This window comes from Lepeophtheirus salmonis, chromosome 3, assembly GCF_016086655.4.
Source record: "Lepeophtheirus salmonis chromosome 3, UVic_Lsal_1.4, whole genome shotgun sequence".
NCBI classification, from domain to species: Eukaryota; Metazoa; Arthropoda; class Copepoda; order Siphonostomatoida; family Caligidae; genus Lepeophtheirus; species Lepeophtheirus salmonis.
In genome coordinates this window covers 1,897,921-1,923,545 of record NC_052133.2, presented here as the reverse complement: position 1 = coordinate 1,923,545, position 25,625 = coordinate 1,897,921, and the positions used below count along the sequence as shown (strand labels likewise).

Genomic DNA, 25,625 nt, shown 5'->3' with positions numbered 1-25,625 from the left:
TTAATCTTAATAGTAGTATCTGGGTATTGACACATTTAAAACAGTCTAAAACACTAAACTGATATTGTTTGCTGTCCTTACAGCTACACTATATCATAAAAATTTGGCCTACCGATGATGTAACTCCTCAAATTTGTCAACCAAATTGTAATTTATACAAAAGTTAGATTAAAAAAAAAAATACAAAAAGTACTGAAATATCGATACTATAGTTAGTACAAAAATATTGGTATTGTGATAACACTTGTCTAGGATTTTCATTTATGCCACTATTCAGCAGTCGAACAATTTGGCAATTTCCAACTACATTTACTTTTCTGTTCTACTACAGTGTGCATAACCGAAATCTGAACAAGAATAAAAGGTTTAAAATTGAGAGTGAAGAGTAAAGTTACAAGTTTGAAATTTCTACCAATGTTTTATGATTTTATAAAAATTTAATCATCGAACAAACAGAACAAAACAACATCTTGATTTTGCTCTGAGTGGAAATAAAGCCCAGGGACATTGCCAACAAGTTGGAGTGCTCCCAAACCACTATGTATGCAGTTCGGGATAGATTTGAGGTATCTGAGTCAAGTTGAAGGCTGAAATGTCAAAGTTTGGCTTGAGTCTAATTTGTGATTTTGGGCCTGCATCCATGTTGCCCTTATCATCACCAGATCTGAATCCATTGGATTGCAGCAAATATATCGTAATGGAGAGGTAAGCCTGACGGATCTCCCGGAGGAATGTGGATGACCTAAAGGCTTCAATCTTTGCAACCTGCGACAAAATGGATGAGGCCTACATCAAGAAGACTTGCTCTTTTTTAGGACCCGTTTGGAGGCTGTTGTGGCTGAATAAGTTATAACTTAATTATATGATGATTTATGAAATAAAATTTCAAGTTTCTATCTCTTATTGTTCTTGAGATATATGATAAAATATTGTTGTACTAACATTTGTTCAGATTTCAGTTAAGCACACTGTGTATCCTATTTTTGCACAAATTCAAAGGATTTTTTTTTGTCAAAAAAACAAAAACAAATATGACACTTTGCAAAATGTCTTTACCTATTATGTAAAGCCTGAGTAACAAGGCTAGGAATTCACTGTGTCATATGTAGATAGATAATAAAGAAGGAAACATTTAACATAAATATTTTGATCAGAAATATACATTTTAAAGAAGAAAAACGAGTATTTCATTTTTTTTTTTTTCTTTTTTGGAGAACCACAATAACATCATAAAATATTATTAGGATGTTATTCTACGCAATTTGAAGTCACTGCGTAGGTTTTTATTCTTCTTCTTATTGAAATTGCTATTATAGATTTTGAATGAATGATTCTTGAAAGTATATATAGAGAAGCAAAAATTATTCGGCTTTACCAAGACTTTGATACCCAATCTCTTCAATTGATAAGAGTAATTCTGTCGGATTGATCAAAGGGGATCAAAACGTAGGTATTTATTGTTATGGCTTTAATACAGCATTTAGTTTTAAACAAAAATATTAAGTAGTTATAATTTAAACGTGTTTATACCATTTACTAAATGAAGAAAATACCTTCAGAGGTTCAATCCTATATTTCTACATCATTTAACATTTGAATAATTCAAAATGGTGGACTTTATGAATCAGACCTATACTCAATTAATAAATAATTGAGTGCTTTGATTTACATAACAATTATCGCATAATAAACCAAAAGCAATGCCGTTTTAGAAATCTAGTCTTTGTTAATATTTGTATTTATGAAACAAAATAGGAAAATTTCACAGAAGCTTTGTAGAAACTTTAGATAATGACTTTGAATTTGAAAACCATGCTAAACTAACTAGTGTATAAACATTAGGGGTAGTAAAATGAAATCCATGATTGTTAATGGTTTTTTGTTCTAAATCATATTTATCTCTTTGGTAATGAAAATGGTGCTTGTATGACGATTGGACTCGACAATTTCCGTTATTTTATCCATATTTTCCATCATTGACATCAAAATTATTGAAATGGAATCGACGAAACCAAAATTGCGTATAATTGGCTGTTACAGTATTAGGTCCATAAACACTATACACATTTTCAGCCGCTTGGGTTGCTTTTTCAAATTGTTCGAAAGAAAAACTGTAAAATAGGGCGTATTTTCTCTTTGTCGGTGTCTAGTTTTGCCGCAAACTCAAACAACACCTAGTCAAACATTCAAAAAACTGTTTTAAATATTCATAGTACGAAATCTTATCTTTGTAACAGCATCTAGTGTGAGCCGATCGTACTAATACAACGCAAGATAAACATTACTAAAGCCATATATATATTAGAAAAATAATGTACTTCTTTTTTACTATGATTTGAACATGAGCAAGAGTTTTTTATGATACCATTTGGTGGTTTATGACTTTTCCCAAATTACTGGATGATTACGTCAGAGGAAATGCAAAACATCAAAGCAATTTTTGTTGGTGTAAATTGCTCAAATACTAGCAGATGAATCAGTAAATTATTCTGATTAATCCTTATGTAGTGTCTCATACAAGTAGAAAATATTCACAATTAAGGAATTAGAATTTGGTAGATATTATTTGAAAGTCCATATCGAAGACAAAAACTTTAAACTATAGTTGAAAACTCTTGGGTATCTCAACACAATCCCAAAATTTGACTACCAAATCTATAATTGACAGAAATATGTCTCTGAAATATTGGGCTATACTTAAAAATGTATTGGACATTTCTCTTTTTCTTGATTTTTGTTCAAGAATGTTTTTGTATTAGTTCACACCATATATAATAATAATAATGTACAACCTTGAGTTGTTTTTAGTTATGCAGATCATACAATTGCATTAAAAAAATTCAAATCATGGATAAATGCAACGGAAATGAAATGACTATAAATAGTGAATCAAGTTTCATGTTTGAAATATCAACTTTCAAGTGATATATATTTGATGGGGGCATAAGTTTTTTATTATACAATATAAAAAGTAATTGAGGAAACCTTCAATACAGGGATATGTAAGGAGAGATAGAGAGATAGATGAGTAAGTAAATAAAAAAAGCTCAAATTTAGCTCCAAGGCTAAAAAACTTGATGGTCATTTATTTATCCTTTTTCTACTTCTTCTTCCTGTTTAAAGGCCTTGCCATGTTCCTATTGATGTTGACTCTTAATGAATTGCAATGCATATCGCAATATGTGTATCTATTCTATATAGAAAAAAGTTCATTGTATAAATTTCCATGTTGAAGTATGTTTAAAAAGGAATTAAATAATGGTTTCCATTACCCAATTTTTTAGTCCACATCTATGTTTAACAATATTGTATAAGGAATCAAAGAATTTGCATCATATACATATAGGTAAATGATGAGATTGGAGTCCAATATGGTCCTATAACTCATACACTAAATATGCCAAGTTACATATGTTTATAGTTTATATGAGCAACCACGGAGTCATGGTCAATACTCAATCATTACGAAAATCTTTCATATGTTCCATTTTAAAAGGAACAACCATGACTTATTAATATGGTAGAATTACTCATATATTTTTTATCCTTTTACTAAGGTACAGAGCACATAGGTATAAGTATAGAAAAAAACACTTTTAATTAAAACATAAATCCATTCAAAAAGTAATTCCTTTATACATATACTTAATAGACAAATTGCCAATACCTCAGGGTGTTGCCTGCCTAACATATAAATTTAAAATGTATTTTGTTGTCAAATATCATATGTTTCTGCTTTTAAATCCCTTATACATACTCGGATCATCAATTGGTTTAATCTAAATTATATTTAGTTGAGTTGTGAACAATTTCCAATAATTATTGAATAATAGTGTTATAATGAGGAATAATGGCCTATCTACTCACAAAATACAACGAAGGTGACGACGGTTTAGCATTAGAAGTTTCTTTGTATTTGAAGGAATAAACTTTTTGAGGCCTTTTTCTATTTTTCTATCCATGAGAATCCTCGGGAACTTATGTGAACATAATCTATCCTTCAGTTTTTCACAAGCCCGATGCCTTATTTTACATTTCTTTGCAGTACAACGATCTGGTGTTCCCACAAAAATTAAAATTAAACTTTAATGATTTTTAAGAGTAAAACATCTCTTGAAAATAATATATGTGTTGCGTCAACATAGAAACAAATTTGAACAAAAATCAAGAAAAGGAGAAAATCTCAATACCTTTTTTTTACTTCATTTATAGATACAGCTCAATATTTCAAAAATATACGGCGTAGTCCATTGAAATCTGAACACTTATTAATTCTATTATTTTATGAAGGTTGAGTGATTGAAATTAATTCAGATTTCGATATATTAAGGTATAAACAATTTGTTACTAAACAAAACAAACTTGAGATCTCTAGCTTACATTCAAGTTGAGGAAATAATACTTGAACCTAATTGACGAATTTCCATTTACACATTCTAAGAGTTGGCGTCTCCAGAACCACCGTTTACGCTGTCAGTGAGTCCGAAACGTTGGAGAGGAAGAAGGGTTCTATCAAAACGGGGAAGCTGGACCCGGATTATTTAAAGAAAACAGCCCAGGTCAATCCCTCAAGTCCATGAGGGCCCATGCAAGAGATCTGGGTGTTTCAGACCTGACTGTACAGAGAGCTATCAAAAAAGTTGCCGGAAAGAGCCTTGTCAGGTTGGAGAGGCCACTTTTGACACCATCCATGCAAGCCGTTGCAAGACACTTTTGAACTCTTTTATTACACCATTGCCCCCCAAAAGACCCTAATGCCAACCTCCTCAGCCAGCAGTAGGACACTATGACAGAGGATTACATCTGTAGTTGGTGCCAGGCCTTCATCCCGCTGTCTAGAAGCCATCATCGCCGCTAATGGCGGATACATTAATTATTAGGAGAGCTCAGACACACGTCTATTTATAGTTTTAATTTTGTTGAAATTCCATTGTTAATTAATAGATTATATATTGTTGAAGTTTAAAACTCAAAGTGTTCAGATTTTAATGGAGCACTCGGTATTGAAGGCATTGTTTTCAATTTGTGGGATGAGTTAAGATACCTAATTTTTTTATTTTAAAACCTTTATTTGATTTAAAAGACTGATATCGGCAAAAAAAATCCATACATTTCTCGTTCTTTTATTATAAAGATCAGTTTGGCCTACTTTGAGAGCAATTTGCGACTGGCTTAAAGGGGGTAATAAGAATCATTTGTTGATAGAAATTGACAATAACACTTCAAAGAATACAAATCTAATCCACACTTAATTTAACAGACCACATATTAATTTTTCTATTCATAGTGTATTCAAGGAAGTAAGTATATTAAGTTATAAATAAAAAGAAGAAAAAGGTTATGATAACAAATATATTAGAGCTAGAAAAATATTTTTTCTTGATCCTATCTTTCTTTTGTATAATCCATACTTATAAGTTATATTCCATAAATAGTTTATAGCTATGAAACCCCTTTCTTCTGACAAATAATTATTATATGTGACCTTTTTTATCAATGTGTCATTAAATATTTTTTTCAAACTCTTTATTGATAATGTGATACCTAATAAAGGCAATCTCGTTTTTAAAACCCAATTATTTCTATCTTTTTACTATCCTCGGTGACTCAGCAGAAATCTACAATTATTAAATATTTTTTGCTCATCGACTCTCAATATATATTTAACTTTTACTGATACATCAATCCAAATATAGAGCTTTGATTTAAGGTCTTTGAATATCTCACATAGGGCGTCAAAAAAGAATAGAATAAATCCATGGGAATTGAAATGTCAAATTGTGAGCTAAATTATTCTTATAAATGTGTTTAAATATTCAGTTATTACTAATATCAGAGATTAACTAATCAAGCAACGCCAAGTTAGCAGCATTGTTGATAAAGGTGTGTAATTAGCTATTAAAGAGAATCCTGCATGATCTAACCATTTGACCTAAATGAAGTGTTAATATGTACATTCAAATTTATAAAAAAACGAATTCATTGCATTAAACATTAGGCATTTTTCAATTCAACTCTCAATATTTCATGTGTTGAAACAAAACAGTCAAATTTTGATTAAAGTCAATTTGGAAAATTCATGTTGATGTGACCTTCAATTTAACATCCTTTATATAACAGCTTGAAAAATGAAGACAGCAAGAGACAAAAACTCTTTTATGTAATTTTACCTCTTTTATGTTGTTTTACCTCTGTAAAATTTGGTTTTCATTCCTCTTTCAAGATGGCCGACTTCCAGAACGATGATGTCTCATAAAAACACTCTTTTTTAATGACTTTTTACAATCTATATTGTCAAATTGAAAAAAATCTTGACTATCTTTACTCCAATATCGAAAATCAACCCTCATTTTGAACTTTATTTAAGCAATTGATTTATAATAACTGTAATCAAATTCCAGGATGATTTAAGCCTACCATTATTCATAAATTATCATTCGTATATGTATATTTATATGTAGGTGCGTTCCAACGTGGCTCTCTTCATATAGTGTACATCAAAATGACAAGTCTGTTATTTTTTATCATTTTCTTTGACTAATTCTTTTGTGAAAAAATGACAATTCACGTTATTTATTTATTTTATTGAAAAAGTAACGAATGCATAATAAAATAGCTGCAATTTTAATCTCCTTTGTGAGTACAGATATAACTTTGCATATATTGAAGCAATTAAATGATAATGTATAGTATTTCCATTGAATCATATGTGTAAACTCTATATTGTTATTTTAAAATTACATAAGTATGGGGCAATCCACATAAACCCCGGTGTTACCTAACCAACATAAAAATCTACACTGTGTGTACTTTTTGGTTAGCTCTCGATTTTTCAACTACTCTTGTATCTTATAAATATTGGTGTTTTAAATATTGATGGGTTGAACGCGGTTTAACTATTTTTAATCAATGAACTCTTATAAAACAATGAATAGTCCACTAGTTCAGAAGAATCGACAAACCACTAGTGTTTGAATTTATGTCCACAAATCATAGACCGGTCTGAGACTGTTAAAACAATTGTTGTACCGAACTAACTCGGCACTTTAATGAAATTCAGGTTGAATCCATCAAATGGAAAAATTCGGTATAAATCTGTCTCATTTAAAATTTGATTAAGACGGATTTTATACAGAGAACTATACGCAAAACTTGGAGTAACATGACTATTGACTATATTACAAGGAACCATATTTTTCAAGATCATAATTTCTATATATGTTTAAATACTTTATTTTTATTCCATATATCCTCCTTCACAAGGAATAACAGTCTTGACACGCTGGCGAACAGATTAACAGCTCTTGACGGTTGAAACCGTGCCCATGGTGCACCATGATGCCAGGATTGCGGTTAGGAATAAAAAATCAAATTTAGATGAGAGATGAAGCAGACATTTTTCTCAAAAACTCTCCAAATTTGTTTAGTCCAGGGGGTTGAGGTCTGGTCTGGGAGAGGGCCACATGGAGACAGGCCAGTCATCTGCCATATTGTTGCTACAGAAGTTTTGGCTCTTCTTGGGGCTGTAATAGACTTCTTGATGTTGAAGGCATTATGGATGGAGATACCAATGGTTTCCATAGTTCCATTTAATTTTGTTTCATCTGTATTTTAGATGCATAATTAAACCTCGTAACAAAAAATAGCGGTAATAATATCGTAATTAAATCCTACAACAAGTTGTTGATGAATTAAATTTAGGTTTACGGTAAAAAACCAAGGTCTGGACTGAAATATCGGTCCTAATTGTTCTAGAAAAAGTCAAAATACTACTAACTACCAACTAATTTTAGAACTTTTTTTCTCTCTTATCCAAGGAAAGTTTGTGACATGTAATTAGGATTATTACATGATTACTTGTTTAATTAAAGTGATATGATCCATCTGCTCTAAAAAAACAATAAACTTATCTACTTATATCAAATCTATACATATTGCTCATTTTTGCTTCATGAGTTATTACTTCATTTTTAATAGTTGAAAGTTAATTTTTCTAAATAAAAAGATTTAAACCAATTCAATAATCAGTATAGATAATCAGCATGAAATGATGATGCGGAAAGTGAGATAAGAGGAAGGAACTTAATAAAATAATTCCGATTCCTTCCAAATCAAGGCTGCAGAACCTTCAGTATTCTATAATCTTATGTCTTACATGCAACTATAATTATTATTAGCAATATTTTATCAACTCATTTCATTCTCTTCTAATAGGTTGTGCTAAGTCTTTTGATTATTCAAGGCCTTTGATTCATTTATTAGATCCCTATATATTTTTAGACGATGGAATCCCCAAAAATCAACAACTCCAATGTACTTTTTGTTAGTTGCCGATACGTACATATACCTTATCATTGTTCTTAATGTCGATTTGTTGAACTTAAATACTACTAAATAAATGATGTAATTAGCTAATTGACATCTAGTTAAAACTAGCTCTGATTTTAAGTGAGTATTTCTAGTAAATGAGTCACTCTAAAGCTTTGTATGACGTCAACAAAGGGATGTTTACAGCTCATTTCATATTACACATTCACATTATGATGATATTTCTTTCTGTGACTGATTTAGACGGATCTTGTTCTTAGGAGGTATGATAAAAAGTTGAAACGGTCTTTGGTAAGTTCAAAATTGTCAGAACGAATTTCAATGTTAATTTCCAACTAATTTTGCGTTTCTTTACTTATTTCTTTAGGGAAAGGCTTGAGAAATGCAGTGAAGATTGAACTGTGCTCAATAAAAAACTTCTAGAGTCCAAAAAGCCTTTCCTACCTGGAAATACCAATATTTTTCGAGAATTTTGAGGTTTTCAAATGACTCATATTTTCCTCTGTTTGAATAAAGGTTTATATACTTTTTTAAGATAGTTTCATGTTAAATTTGATGTGTGTACAACGGAGGTACAAATATGTATATTTCTTAATATGACTTCCAACGAGAGCCTTTCTTTTCTAGTCAATTGATGCGATGTCTCATGAGATATTTGAATGAGACATAGTATAAATAGGGGTGGGTTACAAAGATGATCGTGTCTTGACTGTATTTACTTATATATATTTTGGATGAAAAATGATCTACGATATTTGATATGATCAAGAATGGGTCAGGGAGAAGAGGAGGAAAAAACAAAGTTTGCAATAATTGTAGAGTATGGAAGAGCAAAACCTTGAATGGTTTGATTTTCTGAAGGAGAATCCTTGATGTGTGTAAATGTACGTATAATTAATTTCATCAATGACACGGTTATTTCCTTCTGTTTGTTTGGAATTATCTACAAATGAGAATGTATCTTCGATCTTAAAAGAAACACATCAAATGTTTTTGTATTTACAGTAGACTGTCCCGTTTTTTGAGGATTACTTTTTTACATGCTCAAAGACCATTTTTTCTAGACACAAAAAAAAGCTGACAAAATTACAAGACAATCAGATAATTTTAGGTGTGGTACATTCGTTTTTAATTTAAAAAAAAAGGGATTTGAAGGTCATGCCATTTTTTAGCTACTCTTACCGTCCCAAAGTTGTACTTTTTCATATTAATTATTATTTGGGTTATGAGTAAAAAATATTGTGCACCTCCCTATTTATATTTAAGGGGTCTACAATGTACTCCATGTTTTGGTGTTTCCCAGTTTAATCAAGGATCATGTTCCGCCTTTTGTTCAACAACTATCGCACTTAAACTAGGGTTATATTACTTATCTTTATCTTTCACAAAACATATATACTGCAAATCAATGAACACCTTTTAGACACCTCAAATTAGTCAAGAGGCTTATAAATGACCGATTTATACCAAAAATCAAAATTAACCTGTACTAAATCAATAATGATCAAAGGGGATTTAAACTTTTCTACAGTTAGCTTTTAGTTGTCCCTCAGGAGGAAAGGTCTTTGGACAGGGGAAAAATACTTTTTTCACAAATATGGGACAGCCTAATGTACTTACAGTCCCTATTCATTTCCTAAATCCCTTGTAATAATATTTGTAGGGTTATATAAATGTTTAATTTCGATTGATGAAGATTATTTCTTTATTTTCATATACGTACATACAACAATAGATGTAATAGGTATACTTACTTAATGGGTATATATTTTTTAATGGAAAATTCCAAATTTACTTCTTTTTTTTTCGTAAATATTATGTATCTAATAATATAATCTGTGTAGAACTGTGTATAATTTCTTCACACGTTATGAACAGAGATGCTATCATTAATGGGTATTTAGTTTGATAACTTCTTCAAACGAGTATTTTAAATACAAAAATTAAGGTTCATGAAGAGGGAAAAATAATTACTAATTATGTATTTATGTTATGATTACTCCATCTCTCTAATTCACTTTTTTTTTAAAGATGGAAATATACTTAGAATGGTAGTCGTATCGATTACCATTATTAATCATATTTGATTATAATAAAAAAATCCTATTACTGGAGCATGCAATATTTTAATAATCCTCCTCCTTTAGTATGACAATGAAACATGATCCAAGAACAAGTGGAGAATCTTCATAAACGTTTCCAAAATCGCATCAATAGTGTTAAGAGTAACATTTCTCATCCTCTAACTCCCAATGACGAGGAAATTGAGGAATTAGAACTTGAAGTACAAGCTAAAGAGTTGAAAAACCAATCCATAGGTTTCGAGTCCATCAATGAAGTGATTGAAGTTAAATCTTTTAATTCATGTTTTCGATCTTCTTCTGATCCACTATCACATTGGAATACGCTATTTATTATGGTGCAATGTATTTGCTTTGGGTATAATGCTTGGGCCATCCCCTTTAGAACCTGTTTCCACATCTATCAGGTAGAATGATTTGTAAAACCAATCTTTGTATTTACTTATATTATATTTATTACAGACAAAGGGAAATAACGTCATTTGGGCAAGTTTGGACTACAGTGCAGATCTTTTATATCTCCTGGATTCCCTCTTTGTTCAAACACGTCTTCAGTATCTTGATCAATTTGGTCTCTACTCAAGGACGATCAAACTCACATCCATCAACTATCTCAAATCAATTTTCTTTCGCTATGACTTGGGTAATTTATAAAAAAGAATTTAAAAAAAGTTAATTTTATTTCAACCCACAAATGTCTATATTTATATATTTACTTTCAGTTAGTTTAATACCCCTTGATTTACTCTATTTTTGGACGGGATTTTCTGGACGTTTCACCTTACTCCGTTTTCCTCGACTTCTCCGCTACCGATATTTTAGTCTCTTTTTTCAAAGATTGGATACTTCTACCTCCTTCCCTCTTATTGCTCGACTCACTCGAACAATCAACATCATGTTATTCCTTATTCATGTGAACACATGTGCTTATTATTTATACTCGGATGCCAAAGGCATTGGCTCAAATAGTTTTGTTTATGATGGAGAAGGTTTTGCTTACATACGCTGCTTTTACCTTGCTCTTAAATGTTCCCTTTCCATTGGTAAAAACCCAAAACCGGACAGGGAAGATCCTTTGGAGTTGATCTTTATGGGAGGATCCTGGCTCGTTGGTGTGTTTTTCTTCGCTGTTCTCATTGGTAATGTGAAGGACATTGTATCACAGTCTTCCAGAGATCATGACAACTATATGAGATCATTTGATCGTATCTCTCAATTCATGTTATCCCTCAAAGTAGAGAAACTAACAATCAAACGTGTCAAGGAATGGTGCAACTACACATGGACCACACAAAAATCCTTTGATGAAAAAGATATCCTAGGATTTCTACCACAAAAACTCCAAACTGACATCGCTCTGGATATACACTTTGATATTGTGAGGAAAGTTAAGCTATTTGAAGGCTGTGATCCCAGATTGCTCCGAGACATCACTCAACGATTAAAACCAATGATATTCCTACCAGGCGACTACATTTGTAAAGAGGGTGACGTGGGCAAGGAAATGTTCATCATAACAACTGGGAGTGTACAGGTCGTTGGAGGCGAGAATAACTCAGTTGTTTTTGTTACTCTGGGACAAGGAGTTTGTTTTGGAGAAATTGCTTTACTCAGCACAGGAACTATGAATCGAAGAACAGCCAATGTTCGAGCTCATGGATTCACAACGCTCTATACACTTTTCAAGGAGGATTTATCTGAGTGCCTCATAGATTACCCTGAGGATAGGATGCTTCTTGCAAAAAAGACAGCCAAAGCAGCAAAGGAGGTAGCCCATCGCCAAAAGGACAAAAATGAAGTGAATAAATTCGTAGTTGTTCCTCTTCCTAAACTTTCGATGGTTCAAGTTGTTGAGAAAGCCATTTTGAACATGCAATAAACATTAAAAAAAATATCTAGTGGGACTAAAAAGATTTTTTTGGCGATAAAAATAATATGATATTAGGTAACTCAATCAAGACGGTCTAAAAGATGGGGAAAAAATTCTACTCATATACAATATATCAACTTAAATTTATATACACAAGTGTATACAATATGCATACATTTTGCATGTGAATGGAAAATTAGTATGAAGTTAATGATTTCCAATGGTAACACAGATTCGAAAAATCACCTCATAAATCAAGTGGCATAATTTATTGAATTCAATCTCAAACGTCTTTATAATTCAAGATAATTGGCAAATCAATACAATGTATTAGAGCATGCCTTTTCAAGTTCTTCAGGCTTTGAAGCCCTTGAAAAGGGCGTACATTATTCACAGACCAATGAACAATGAGGAATAGTGGATAAATCACACAACCTGTTAAATTGAAAAACATCATTTTTTTTTTAACTTCTCTTTCGTAAACTAATATGCATTTAGTAGAATTCTGATATTCTGCCATTATTGTCATATTATAGTTACATCACGTGTTAAATACTTTATTACGCCCTTTCTTTTTGCAGTAATATATGACATATTGTATTAATTTAATGACAGTTAAATTTTTGTAGCTGTTTGAATAAGTAAAGATGGAATAAAATCTCCTGTGGCTCTACACGGATCCTGCACAAGATGAAGCTACTGAAAGTTCTTAAAAACTAAGGATAACCGTATGAAAGAAGAAGATTTATCTTCAAAAAAATTTAAAGAATCAATTTATTCTTAGACCTATACTCATAAATTAACCGTTTAACTCCGAGATGCAATGAGTAAGAGTTTCCATCCATTAAATTGATGAGTGTTAGTATCAAGGTCACTAATTATGTATACATTGATCTCCCCCCCCCCTATGCAAAAAGAAGAAGAAGAAGACAAAACACGTTTCTCCAGCAGCAATTATTATGTAAAAACAGGCCGATTTTTATGTAGGTATACGATTCATTTCATGAATTATCTATCTTCCACATTTTCAAAATGCAATAATGATTGTCGCAAGTGGGATTTAGTGAATGCAAAAGACTAAATAATATATATATATATATATGTATATGTAGAGAGTAAAAACTATAATTAAATTTGCATAGATGTTACTACGAAGAATAAATTAGATAATGGCATAGGAAAATCATGGCAAATTGCTAATTCTCCTTCAAGCAATTAATTGATAGATTATGCGTGAGAAACATTGTCTGGAGGCATGATATGGAATTACAGAAGAGAAATGTGTTGGTAAAAAGGAACTGTTAAGACTATAGAAGTGTTGCGACCTGAATTTAGCTGCTCCAATATTTTTGGGTTTCTAAAAATAAACACTTGAGGAATTACGTGCTATTCTACTTCCTCAACGGAATACTTTTTGCCATATTGCAACATAATTGAAGTCCTGTCATTTAAAATTGTTTTCGTAGCATGTATGCCTTTGATTAACTTAAAAATTGGCTGAACTTAAATTTGAAATAATCGTTATTAGCTTAATTTAACAAATCAATATATTACATTATGCAGTTGGGGTGGTATAACTAATATATTTTAAGTGGCACCTATCCTTATTAATATGAATGCAAGTTAATGATATATATTAGACAAATATAAAAAAATTAACAACTGACAGTTATGATTTGCAAAATAACAAGGAGTTAATTTTTCCACACCAACTGCACTCATTTTCCCTTCTCTAAAATGTACTAATAATAAGATTTCCATTAGATACAATATTCAAAAAGCTGGTGTGGACATGAAACTTTTTGAATCTGAATAAAAGAAATACTGCATCGGATTGAAAACGTTGCCGTGTGGACAGGGTCTAAGGGTACACATTGCATAATAACATACTTCTATTTTTCTGTGTGATAACATAAATTCTCAATTTCACGTTGAAAGGAAGTCTGTCGAGGAAGAAATCCTATATTTTTCCGAAATAATAGTTTTTAACGAGTTCCGAGTAAATACTTTCCTTTTGGGTGCACGAGCCGAGTTTTTGGTAGTCTTTTTTGTTTACTTTTATAAAACTTGAGTAAAAATTGACGAGCTTTGCTCGCCTATCACATTTCTAGTTACGACGAAGACGTAGTAATATGTAAAATAGGGAGGATCATTTGAATGAATTTGAAGGACTTTTTCGAATTTTGAAATTGGGAATCGGAGAAAGTTGTATATTGGCATAAATTGAGTTATGTTAGAAAAAATATGACAATATTATTGCACTCATGAAGCATAAAGATCCAAACAACACAATATTGAAAAGAAAATAAAAAGAAATAATTGTAGAATATACATATATTTTTTTCTTCATAAGAACATGGCTATTTTATTATTTTGAGTTAAAAATACTATGGAAGTTAATGCAGAGTGTGGAGGTAAAATCGTGGACTTGACTTTAAATCAATATGGATTACTTCAAAGGGAATATTTTAAACTACTAGATTATTAAAAGTAGGGAAATTTCTGGTTAATAAACAATAGATAAAAACTTTCAAAAATCGACAGTTTCCAGCGTGGAGGTGAAAAGGCAAAGGGTGCATGATTAGCTCCACGCCCAAGCCAGTGTCGAAGAGATCATGAAAGTTTTAGGTTACTCCAGAATGTGTAGAATTTGGGGAATGGTTCTTTTGTTCGTACTTTCAACAGCAATCAAGGGCAACCGGTCCAAGATAGTCCAGAATTTGTTGACTTAGTTATAGCATAATGGGTCTAATTGGCCACCCTTTTCCACATACTGTTCCCCCTCGACTATGCCATTTGGAGCACAGTCGAAACAGAATCTATTTGGATTACCTCAATGCCTTCTTCAAGCAACAACAGGTGGCCTTGTCCGAGGCCTTCATCAAGAAGTGATACGGAGCCTTTTGGCTCAGGTTGGAAGCCATGGCTGCAGTCAAAGGAAATCTTTTGAATAATCGAAAGATATATTAAATAAATAAGTCGGTTATAAAGCCTCAATCTTGTACTCCTTTTTATTCTTGCAAAAATTTACACTATTTTTTCGTTATCAAAAAGTCCACGATTTTACCTCACAGATTGTAGGCAGGAACAAAAACCAAAAAAAATTCGTAATGAAAATACTGTAATTATTGAATTGTTCTACCTTTAGTCAGATTTTCCCTCTATTCAATCTTTTTTTGTTCCGTTATAGACTTGTTTCCTTCCCTTATCAAACAACTCACACATTTTCTCACTAAGCTTAATGGATAACGAATCGATTCGTATTTTCGATGCACTCTAATGTTCAATGATTAGTTCGAAATGTGTGGAAAATTAAGCAAATTGTTAACTTTTTTACATTGATATAAAACTGATTGAATGGATTAATGAGAAAAGATGGAAGGTCTATTGTTAGTTTGAATTACATAATAGGGGTTTTTGTGATATTCTTGATCTTTTCTAAGGTGTGCTGTTGCTATTTTAAAAGTAGATTTAGTCTATGTAATATGTATCTACAATATACTTGTTGGATACAAAAAAATATTCAACCTACAATTAATAAAAGATTTGAATATCATTCATAAAACGAATCATTATTATTTGTTCATTGTAGTACTTCTAAGAAGATAGACGGAAAATGGATTTCTATTAAGCTATATAGTGAAAAAAGGTGTTATATAACTCACTACAAAGAATCCATCACTTTTATATAATTATCGTAACCATCGCTATAGGTATTAGATAGCATCCATATACTTCGTAGAGTATTTACATATGTATAACGTCATCCAAAAGGATCTTATCTGAAGCTTATGAATGACGAATTGTGGATGTCAACCCTCAAGGATCCATCCACAATTGATACACTCACAAATGGTTTCTTTAATGACATATAAATCAGGATAATGTCCGTTCATAATAAGAATAAAATACTTCTCACTTCTCAGCATCAATCCCTTGCTAGCTGCTTTAAAAAGGAATTAATCTTTCAGACCATGGTATTCATTGAAAAATAGTACTTTTATATGTATGTGCCTACATCTCATATAAATATCTCTTTGTAAGTAGATATATTATATATAAAATGTCTCCTTCCTTTTCAAATGATGTACATACCTTTTAAAAACGTTACAATGGATAATTATGGACATTAGGTAAATTAATTTCTGACTTATTTTAAAAACTATATTCCTTTGAAACCAATAGCTAAACTTGTAACTAAAAATGACACAAATTGCTTTTTAAGATTTTTAGACATGTTTCTGTAGATCTAGCAGTCGGTTAGGATGTATCATAGAGTGTGGATACAAGGAGTACTGTATATTGTGCTCCCTGATGTATATCCTAAACATATTTTTGTCTAAGAAATAACAATGTAGCCTTATTAATAAATATTGGGGTTGAGTGCATTTATCATCGAGTATGTATACAAGACGATTTGTTTTTGTTATATAAAATAAAAAATACTAGATTTGAAATTTAATTTGGTGTAGCAACGAGGTAAAGACAGCTAGTGAGCACTCTAGACCCTAAAGTACCCCTTGAGTCACCATCAGTCATACCATCATATTATTATACTCTTATTACTTTTCTTTTATTCTTGAGGCGAGAAGATATATAAAATTAATACAAGTATTAACTAGCTAGTTGTGAGTGTGCCCATGAAAACGAAGAGTAACACTAAAGATTTCTAGTGGAGTAATTTTGTATATTCTCAAAGTAAAATGTGTCTTTTAGCCGATTCCTCATTACTCCGAGTAATGCGGGTACTACCAGTAGTATCTTAATAAAATATTAGTGTAATATTACAAAAATAGTACCCTGAACGAATATTGAGGAAGCCCTAACCCTCGTTCGCCCTGGGTTCCTACACATATTTTATAATTTTTATAGCTTTCGAGTATTTTTACTAAAGTCAGTATTGTGTTAAATAAATAATCATCAATGGGTGGACGCGACCCAAAAGTGATCCCAGATATAGGTACAGATATATATAGGTAGACTTGACTAGTTAAAAAAATGAGGGCGAAAGCAAGACATATGGTAAATGAATTTATACAATCAAGCCGAAAGCTTCTACATTTAAAATAACATTTGACCAGGAAATATTTTTTAATTATATTTAAATGCATATCTTTTATTGTACATTTTTAAAGAAATTTACCCCAAAACCAGGCGAGAAGGCATACATCAGAGGGAGAAGTATGCCAACAACGATTGATTCAATAATGAACAAAGAGGAAGAAAGAGCACACATAACAAACGTTTTTCCTTTTTTAATTTTGTAAAGGTAGTTTTTTCATTACAAACTGCTCAACTCTACTTATAGTTAGATCGTAGAGAGCTGATCAAAAAAGTAAATTTTTATGTTACCCTGTGTTGAATATTTCAAGGTGTTAAGTAATAAAAGGTTTGCTTAGATTCTGTTGTTAAAACACAGCTCATTGCTTAAAACAATTCTATTTTATGACTGTATTACTCCTATTAAGTATTAGCAAAAACAAGAAAAAAGGATTTCTTTGATTGACTAAATGTATCTAAAATTTGGTTGTGAACTAGGTAATTTAATATTTAGTTATTTAATATGTTCATATATTTTTTTAATGAGTTTATTGTTAGATATACACTTTCCTTATAATTCCGAGATGTTGCTTGTATTTGCCATTGACAATGTCCCCAAACTTATGTACATACTATATCTATATTAATCAAATTAAGTTTGTCTATCTATCGGTTTGAATGTCTGAATATATGAAAACGAGTCACCGGGTGCACTCTATATAGTGCTCTATGATGTATATCATCAACATATTGTGATCTAAGAAATAATAATGTAGTCGTATTAATGAAATATTGCAAGTGTATGCATTATGCATCAAACAGTATATATTGTTCTCCCTGATGTAAATCATATAAATATGTTTTTTGTGATCGTATTAAATGAAATATTGCAGGCGTGTGCATGTATACCAAGAGCACTGTTTGTGCTTGTTACACTTCTCTTACGTAAATCGTAATTCATATGCATTTTCAGTATTTGTTCAGATTTGAATGGAATATAAAAGCTGGCATCTTGAAATGAATTTTGTTTGTTTTTCTTAGTGAGTGCTCTAAAGATTTAAGTACTCATCAGTCATCCTAACATATATATATATTTTTTTTTTCAAAATGTTATTATTTTTTGTTTATTCTTGAGGAGAGAACACGCCAAATGAATTGATATAAGTGTTGATTAGAAACGTGTGAGTGTGCTCATGAATAACGGAGGGTAAAAATGAGAAATTAGGGAGGATTTATAGATTAAATATTATTTAATATAAGGTTGTCTTTTAGCCAACGTTTAATTACTCTGTACAGCACTGGGTACTAGCACTTATGCCGATTCATGGTCTGCCTATGAATGCAATATACCTACTTTACACAATTATCGATATTTATCAATAACAGGATTGTTCTATTAAAAAGGGCTATTAGTGTTATCATTAATCAAAGGAGGAAGAAGTAGAAAAAAACAAACATTCAATTAGGCACATTAGTACTTAAATGCATATGCTTGGTGTTAGTACTATGTATGTGTGTACACAAAAATGCATCTTGTTTGTTCATTATTATATTCATATGCTTGTTGTTGTTGTCGTAATTATTGCATCATCAATGAGTTCTTCTTATTATTTTTATTGTTCAAGTATATAAAGCAATTTTGTTCATATGCAAATCATCAAGCGACAAATTCTTTGTTTGAATCGTTGAATATGAAGTTTAATGTACATATATTTATGTACAGAGAGGTTTAAGAAGTAGCAAAGTAATGCTATTTTTACCTACATTAACTCTACGTATTGTAATGTAGGTACTTAGTGTTCCATGTAGTACTTACATACTCCATAACAATCTACATATGATTGATTATATTGATAGGACATGCAATATAGTATTTTTATACTTCATAGTAAATATATTGATAAATATATTTCAAGGACAGTGCGATAAATAGAGATGTGAAAATTGTTTAAATCTTCATGAGTGTAAATCAAAAAGAAAAGGATAGGTTGGCAAGTTTGATAGATGACATAATCTGGAGACAGAGAACACTATCAAAATATAGTGTTCTTTAAGGCTTTAAAGCAAAGTGACGAAATGAAAAAATCGTCATTAATATCTGTACAATGTAGTGGACGTAGTGATACTTTTTTTTGTCGGCTAAAGGCGTCGGGTATAGTTGAGTATTACTTGAACTAAAAAGGTAAATTCTGGGAAAAGGACAAAAATAGAGATAATGCCGTTATCTGTGGGATTTAACATGTGACATTTTGCTTGGGGGAAAGATAACTCAACGATCATGTATCTCCAGAATCTAACAGACTCTTCTCACTACTTTGTTTCAAACCTTTAGTTCTCCTTGTTCGCTGATATGTTTGAATTATATCAATATATATATATATATGTTGAAAAATAATCATAAAGAGAGTGTGCTACTAACTGTGATTCCGTTTAGTGCATGGAATTACATGCATCACTTAACTCAAAAGATTCGTACTCTGAATCTCTTATAATATTCAACCAATAAAAATAATATTCAAGAATTTTTCTAAATTATTGGATTTGATATTTCGAAAAACTGGATTTTATCAATGTTTCAAGAAAATTTAAATATAAAGTTGTACCAAAAAGTTATAAACTATCATATGCCTATTAGGACTATGCCAAACTTTGTCTTAGGATGGAAGATCAAATTAATCTAGAGGTAACTATTATATATACATAATAAATATATGATTATAAATTATTAGATATGAACCTACCCTGAGAGGGTTTATGTTTTTGATCGGATTGACCAGTACCCCTACAAACATTGAGTCAGTCCTATGATAGAGTCTAGAAAAAGTGAAAACCTCATAAGTGCAATAGAGATTCCCTAAAAAATGGACTGTTTTTTAATTAAAAAATGTATGGTTAAATAACGATTTTTTATATTGGGGAATTGATCTACTTTTTAGTGGACTAAAAGAATCTATTTCATTGAAGAAACATACATATTTTCTAAAAATAGAATTAATAAAAAATATAGCAAATAAATTAACCATATTATTTTATATTTATAAAATACAAAATGTCTTCCTTATAAGTCACACAAAAACTTCAAGAACAATCCAAATGCTTAAATGCATACATAGTACATATAATGGACTAACAATTGTAAGCTAATTTGACTTGAATTGATTTATTTATATATAGTTAAAATAAAAAACTGCCAAAGTACCGACAATTGTTTAGTAATGCAAATAAGTATGGAAAAAGACAACATTTTAAAATGAGGTTAAAAATGATCCGTTACGATCAAAAGGATATATCTAACTATAAAATAAAGATAAATGCAAGGCAATTGATAGAATAAAAACAATGGGGCAATATATCTATGTTAAAGGAATTGAGGATTGCTTTGTAAATATATTTTAAGGTTTGGATATTTTTTTGCATAGGAGAATTGTATTCCATTTCGCTATCATGTTTCAGGAAATTGTGATTTACACCATGTTAGGTTCTAGCCTTTTCCCGCTGAGATCCTTTTTTTCTGAGCTTTTGATGGGTTTTATTCCTTTGGGAAATTGACCATAAATCCCATATAAAATTATTTAACTATATAAGTATCATTTAATTATATTTAATTCACCAAAATTGAGCTTGTTCATCACTTACAGCTGAATTATTTTTTTGGAGGTAGGATCAGATTAAAGAATTCAAAAAGTAGGACCCAAAGGCTACGAAACTAATTTGAAAATGAAGAACATGAGAAAAGAAAATAAATGGTTTTTTTTATTTCTTCTTAAAGTATAAATGAAATATTTAATAACAGTATCCCAAGATTTTCCTTGATTTCTTTTTCTATTTAATTTTATTAGATTATTTTTTAGAAATTGTCCTGATATGATTCATCTTTAAAAATGACTATAACAAAACACCTTTATACATTTTCCAGAGAAGTGTTATTCATTCTTTTACAGTGAGTAGGACTGGGAGAAAAGCAGGATCTCTAAGTACCACCATTATGACAAAACTAAATTTATAATAAGATATTCATATTCTATTTATGAAGATTCTGTTCGTATCATTAGAAAAAACACGCATACTACAGTTGAATAACTACTGTTCTAGTGCATCAAAATGATTTCTATAAATCGGGCTCTAAACTTGTGAAATCAGGACATAATTTTTGTATAGTTTCTTCATTAAACTCATGTCTCTTGATCAAAAGCTTATTATTATAAATTGCAACATCCTACTATATATATTATTTAATGAACCTGGGCAATAGAGATATACATCTTTGATAGATCTTAAGATTTAAGTATTTATATTTATTGACTCCATTTTGATATCCAATAGTTTAGTATTTTCCTTAATACTAACGAAAAAAGGGTTTTCATTGATATAAAACTTGATTGTTTAGGGCCCCAAAATGGACGGCATCAACAACGCTTTACGTCATATGAAAACACTATTAATATAAATATTAATTTTAAGTTATTCCAGTTATATTGAGATGATCTGCCTTAAAATTTACATGTGATAGTATATATATTTTTATAAAATATTAAATGTTCTTAAAGCAGTCTCTAAAAATAATACTTTAATTCCATAAAATAATTCACAAAAGAAATATTTGACGAACTATTTATTTAAAATACAAAACAATTTCTACGGCTTTTGATTTGCAAAATAATGCAAATTGAGTACCATGTAAGCTCAATTGAATTAACCCTTATCAAATCAGTTTGTTACATTCATTTAACAAACAAAAATCCCACATCAAACATAAGTCTGTACAAATTATGAAAGTACACCCATACTTGCCAATAAACCCCTTTGTAACATTACGCTATTTAGTCCCGGTCTTGTTAATTCACAATTTTTCATTTCAAGACCCTTCTATTAATAAAATCCATGTACATGTATAAGAAAAGGGTAAAATATTAGCTTATATATGTAACTGTGCCTTGTAGTTCGAATATTCCAAATTGCAATGGTCCAGTATGACCATAAAACCAATAACTGTTCAGAATAAGTAATATACCTTGACTATAAATCAGATTCATTTATATCATAATAAAAAAATCCATTTTTATTTTATAATTAATAATTATCAAAAGAATTGTTGCAAGATTTATTGTACATAATTGGGAATCGAAAAATGGGTTCTTCTCCAACACTTTTATATGTATTATTTAATTCTTAAGAAGAGAACATATAGGTGTAAAGTAACCTCGTGTGATCACGTAGAGTGAGGACTATTACTAAAATTCATCTTGGGGGGGGTTATTTTTTCAAAATTTTACGACTGACATGTATTTCTGTTGTCTTTTATATGAACAAAAAAATTTAAGAGGTCTTTCTTCGTAAGGTCAGTCTTTTAGATAAAAAGACCATCCTATTTTTTCTGGCTTAAATAATAATCCATGTGGACTCTCCGTAGAGTAGCACTGATGATTGGTTGAGGATCTATAAGTATATGTCCCTGTCGGACTCAGAGTACCTAAAATTGAGAAGTGGAGTTATTCAGTCTTATATCCTTGTTTATATTCTTTATCTCCTACCTCTATGAGAGCTGCTTGTAGTTAATAAAAAAAATTATGAGAGCAACGCTGCTCTCCACAAAATTCTTCTAATTGTTGTAATTACCTTGTCAATTTTCAGTATCTGTTTTTACATGTATTGAAAATGCATAGGATTCAATACTTTATTAAAATATGCAAGAGTAGCTTTTGTACCCACCGCCTGAAACCGTCATATTGTATTGCTATTTAAGCCTCAGAACATAAGAATAACTATCAAAACCTTCAACCGAAATATCTTTGGCCTTAAAAGCCTTTTCTTGAAAATCAAGTTTTCAGAGTATAATTTCGATTTATTTTGACGTGAAAGAATTATATAGATGAAAATAAATGTCTAACTCAAATTATAAAAACATCTGAAACATATGAAAAATGAATGATCTATTATACTATCAACATTACAATTCCTTAAAAAAATGTGTGGAATCATAAAAAAAATGGAGTAAAATGAAGGCATTATTTGGAAGCTAATGGTTTTTGAAATTGTTTTATACTATAACCACAACTAACGAATAATCCTTATATTACAACTTAAAAAGATAATTGGCATCAAAAAAAGTTTTGATTTATCTGTTTAACTTTTAATTTTCTTATGGGATATTGGATCAATAAGCAATGTAAAATTGCTTAAAAAATGTTTCAAAATTAAATATACTTAAGTCCATTATTTGACTACTTATAATAAATAATTAATATCATAGAGGCAAGGAGATTAACCTCGACTTAAATATGCTTCATATCCAATGTATTTAATTAGTATTGATTACATCTAATATTCTTATTGATATTTAATTTAGCAATTTTTTTTCATACTCTTTCAAAAAGGATGTAAAGGCCAAATCTATGTCAATTTTAATAGTCATTTTCGTGGTTTTTGTTACAAAATGGTGTTACTATATATTATTTTGAAATATGTTTGAAGTATTTTATTATTGAGTGCTACCTGTTTTGTACTTCTGTATTGCTAAAAATGAGTTTGCAAATGACTACATGTCTTTTTAAATATTTCTTCTTCAGTACACTCATTATTTCATGATTTCACGGTTAGAAAAAAAAGAACCTTAGAATGGATATTCTAAACGTTTAATGACTTAAACTTTCAGATTTATGTACCTAATAAATAAATTAAAGAAAAAAAATTGAACGAAATCTTCATGAGAACCGGATATTTTATATACATAATAAACTTGTTATTTTTTAATAGGTTTTATGTATCATAATAACACTAACATAGAAGACTCAATGCAAAAACCGATAAAAAACTGTTATAAATTAATTTTGAGACATTTTTATTACAATTACAACATATGTATGGAATGGGTTGGGGAAAAAGTAATTTCGTATTTCCCACCTTTTTTTTTAATCTAAGTATATCTTGTTCATTATTGGTCACATCGGAGCATACGATAAAGTGTTAGACAGGTGTGACTGTATACTACAAACTTGTATGGAAAGTCTTGTGTTTGTCCGGTTTCACTTGTGGATTATCGAGCGTCGAGTATGGAGGTCTCAAATAAAGAAATTCGCAAAAAATTACATTTTTACTACCTGAAAAGGAAAACCTCTTCGAGAGCGACTAAGAAAATTTTCAATGTATACGGCGCGGATACTCTTTCAGTTTGTGTTGCACAACAATGGTTCGAGTGATTTTTTCCCTGCTCAATTATGCCCTCTCTCTCTCTCTGAACAACTAGACCGTTTGAAGCTGGTAATTGAACAGAAGCGGACAGCATTGGTGAATACTGAATAGATGACAACAGGATATAATCAAAACAGCGCCAGGCTTTACACATCAACAATGACGCGCCAGAAGCTCCTGGACTCGTGTGGAAAGTTCCTATGTATCAACCCTACAGTATTGGCCTTGCACCTGCTCCTTTCTATAGCCAATGCGCTTGGGGGGGGGGGTACGAATTTGACCTAATAGATGCCTTTGAAAATTGGTTGTTTGAGTTTTTTGTCAATAGGGACAAGTGTTTTTAGGAATTTGGATTATCGTTGGCAACAAGTTATCGAACTGAACGGGCCCTACTTGGCTTAAATCGGATGATTGCAACACTTCATTTAAAGCAATCAAATAAAGCACTAAAACGAAATTACTTTTTCCCCAACATAACTTATATAAGTAAATGAATATTGTTGTTTATACTTTTTTCGATATCTTTAAGTATACGCATGTATGAACATATGTTATTAATCGAAATGTAACCAGATATTATAGTCCACTTGTCTCAAGAAAGTAATTTAACAATTATAATTAAATCATGAAACCGTTTGTTAAAATACTGTTAGTAGCACTTTCTATAGTAGACTTGAGTATTAAGTTTTTTACAATCTCATATAACATATAATAGATATTTTTCAAAGACATTGATAATACATTAAAATCTAGATATTGGTACAAAAAAAAAAAAAAAAAAAAAAATCAGCCAGTGAGAAAGGAATATATATTTTACACAATCTATCTATTCACTGTCGGAGAGGATAGTACAATTAATTAAAGGAAGACAAGCTGTGTGAGATGTGGTATCTTATATTTTTACTTCATTGACAGGTATTTAATTATAAATAAGAGTTGATTTGGTTAAATTAATAAATTGATTAAATATCAATAGTAATATTGTACAATACAATTAGACAAGTTAAATTTTTATATATTTTGAACAACATTTTCTATATTTCTTTCTATAATGATTTTTACTCATTAATTTAAATTTATATAATAAGTTATTTTTGTGAATATTATCATTTACTTCA

General features: G+C 30.4%; 1 protein-coding gene across 2 annotated transcripts in view; it reads left to right on the top strand.

The window, feature by feature from the left end:
- Positions 1 to 12,968, top strand: part of LOC121114479 (cyclic nucleotide-gated channel beta-1-like) — an 88,407-nt gene extending 75,439 nt beyond the window's left edge. Inside the window, exons 1-4 of one of the 2 annotated variants that reach the window (XM_040708453.2) lie at positions 7,446 to 9,212; positions 10,476 to 10,816; positions 10,872 to 11,052; positions 11,132 to 12,968. In XM_040708453.2, the coding sequence (XP_040564387.1) occupies positions 10,490 to 10,816; positions 10,872 to 11,052; positions 11,132 to 12,288 (1,665 nt within the window). In that variant the 5' untranslated portion in view covers positions 7,446 to 9,212; positions 10,476 to 10,489 and the 3' untranslated portion in view covers positions 12,289 to 12,968. Of the gene's footprint in view, positions 1 to 7,445; positions 9,213 to 10,475; positions 10,817 to 10,871; positions 11,053 to 11,131 lie in introns of those variants that run through there. The other variant, XM_071886862.1, reaches the window with a different exon arrangement.
- The last annotated feature ends 12,657 nt before the right edge of the window (positions 12,969 to 25,625 follow it).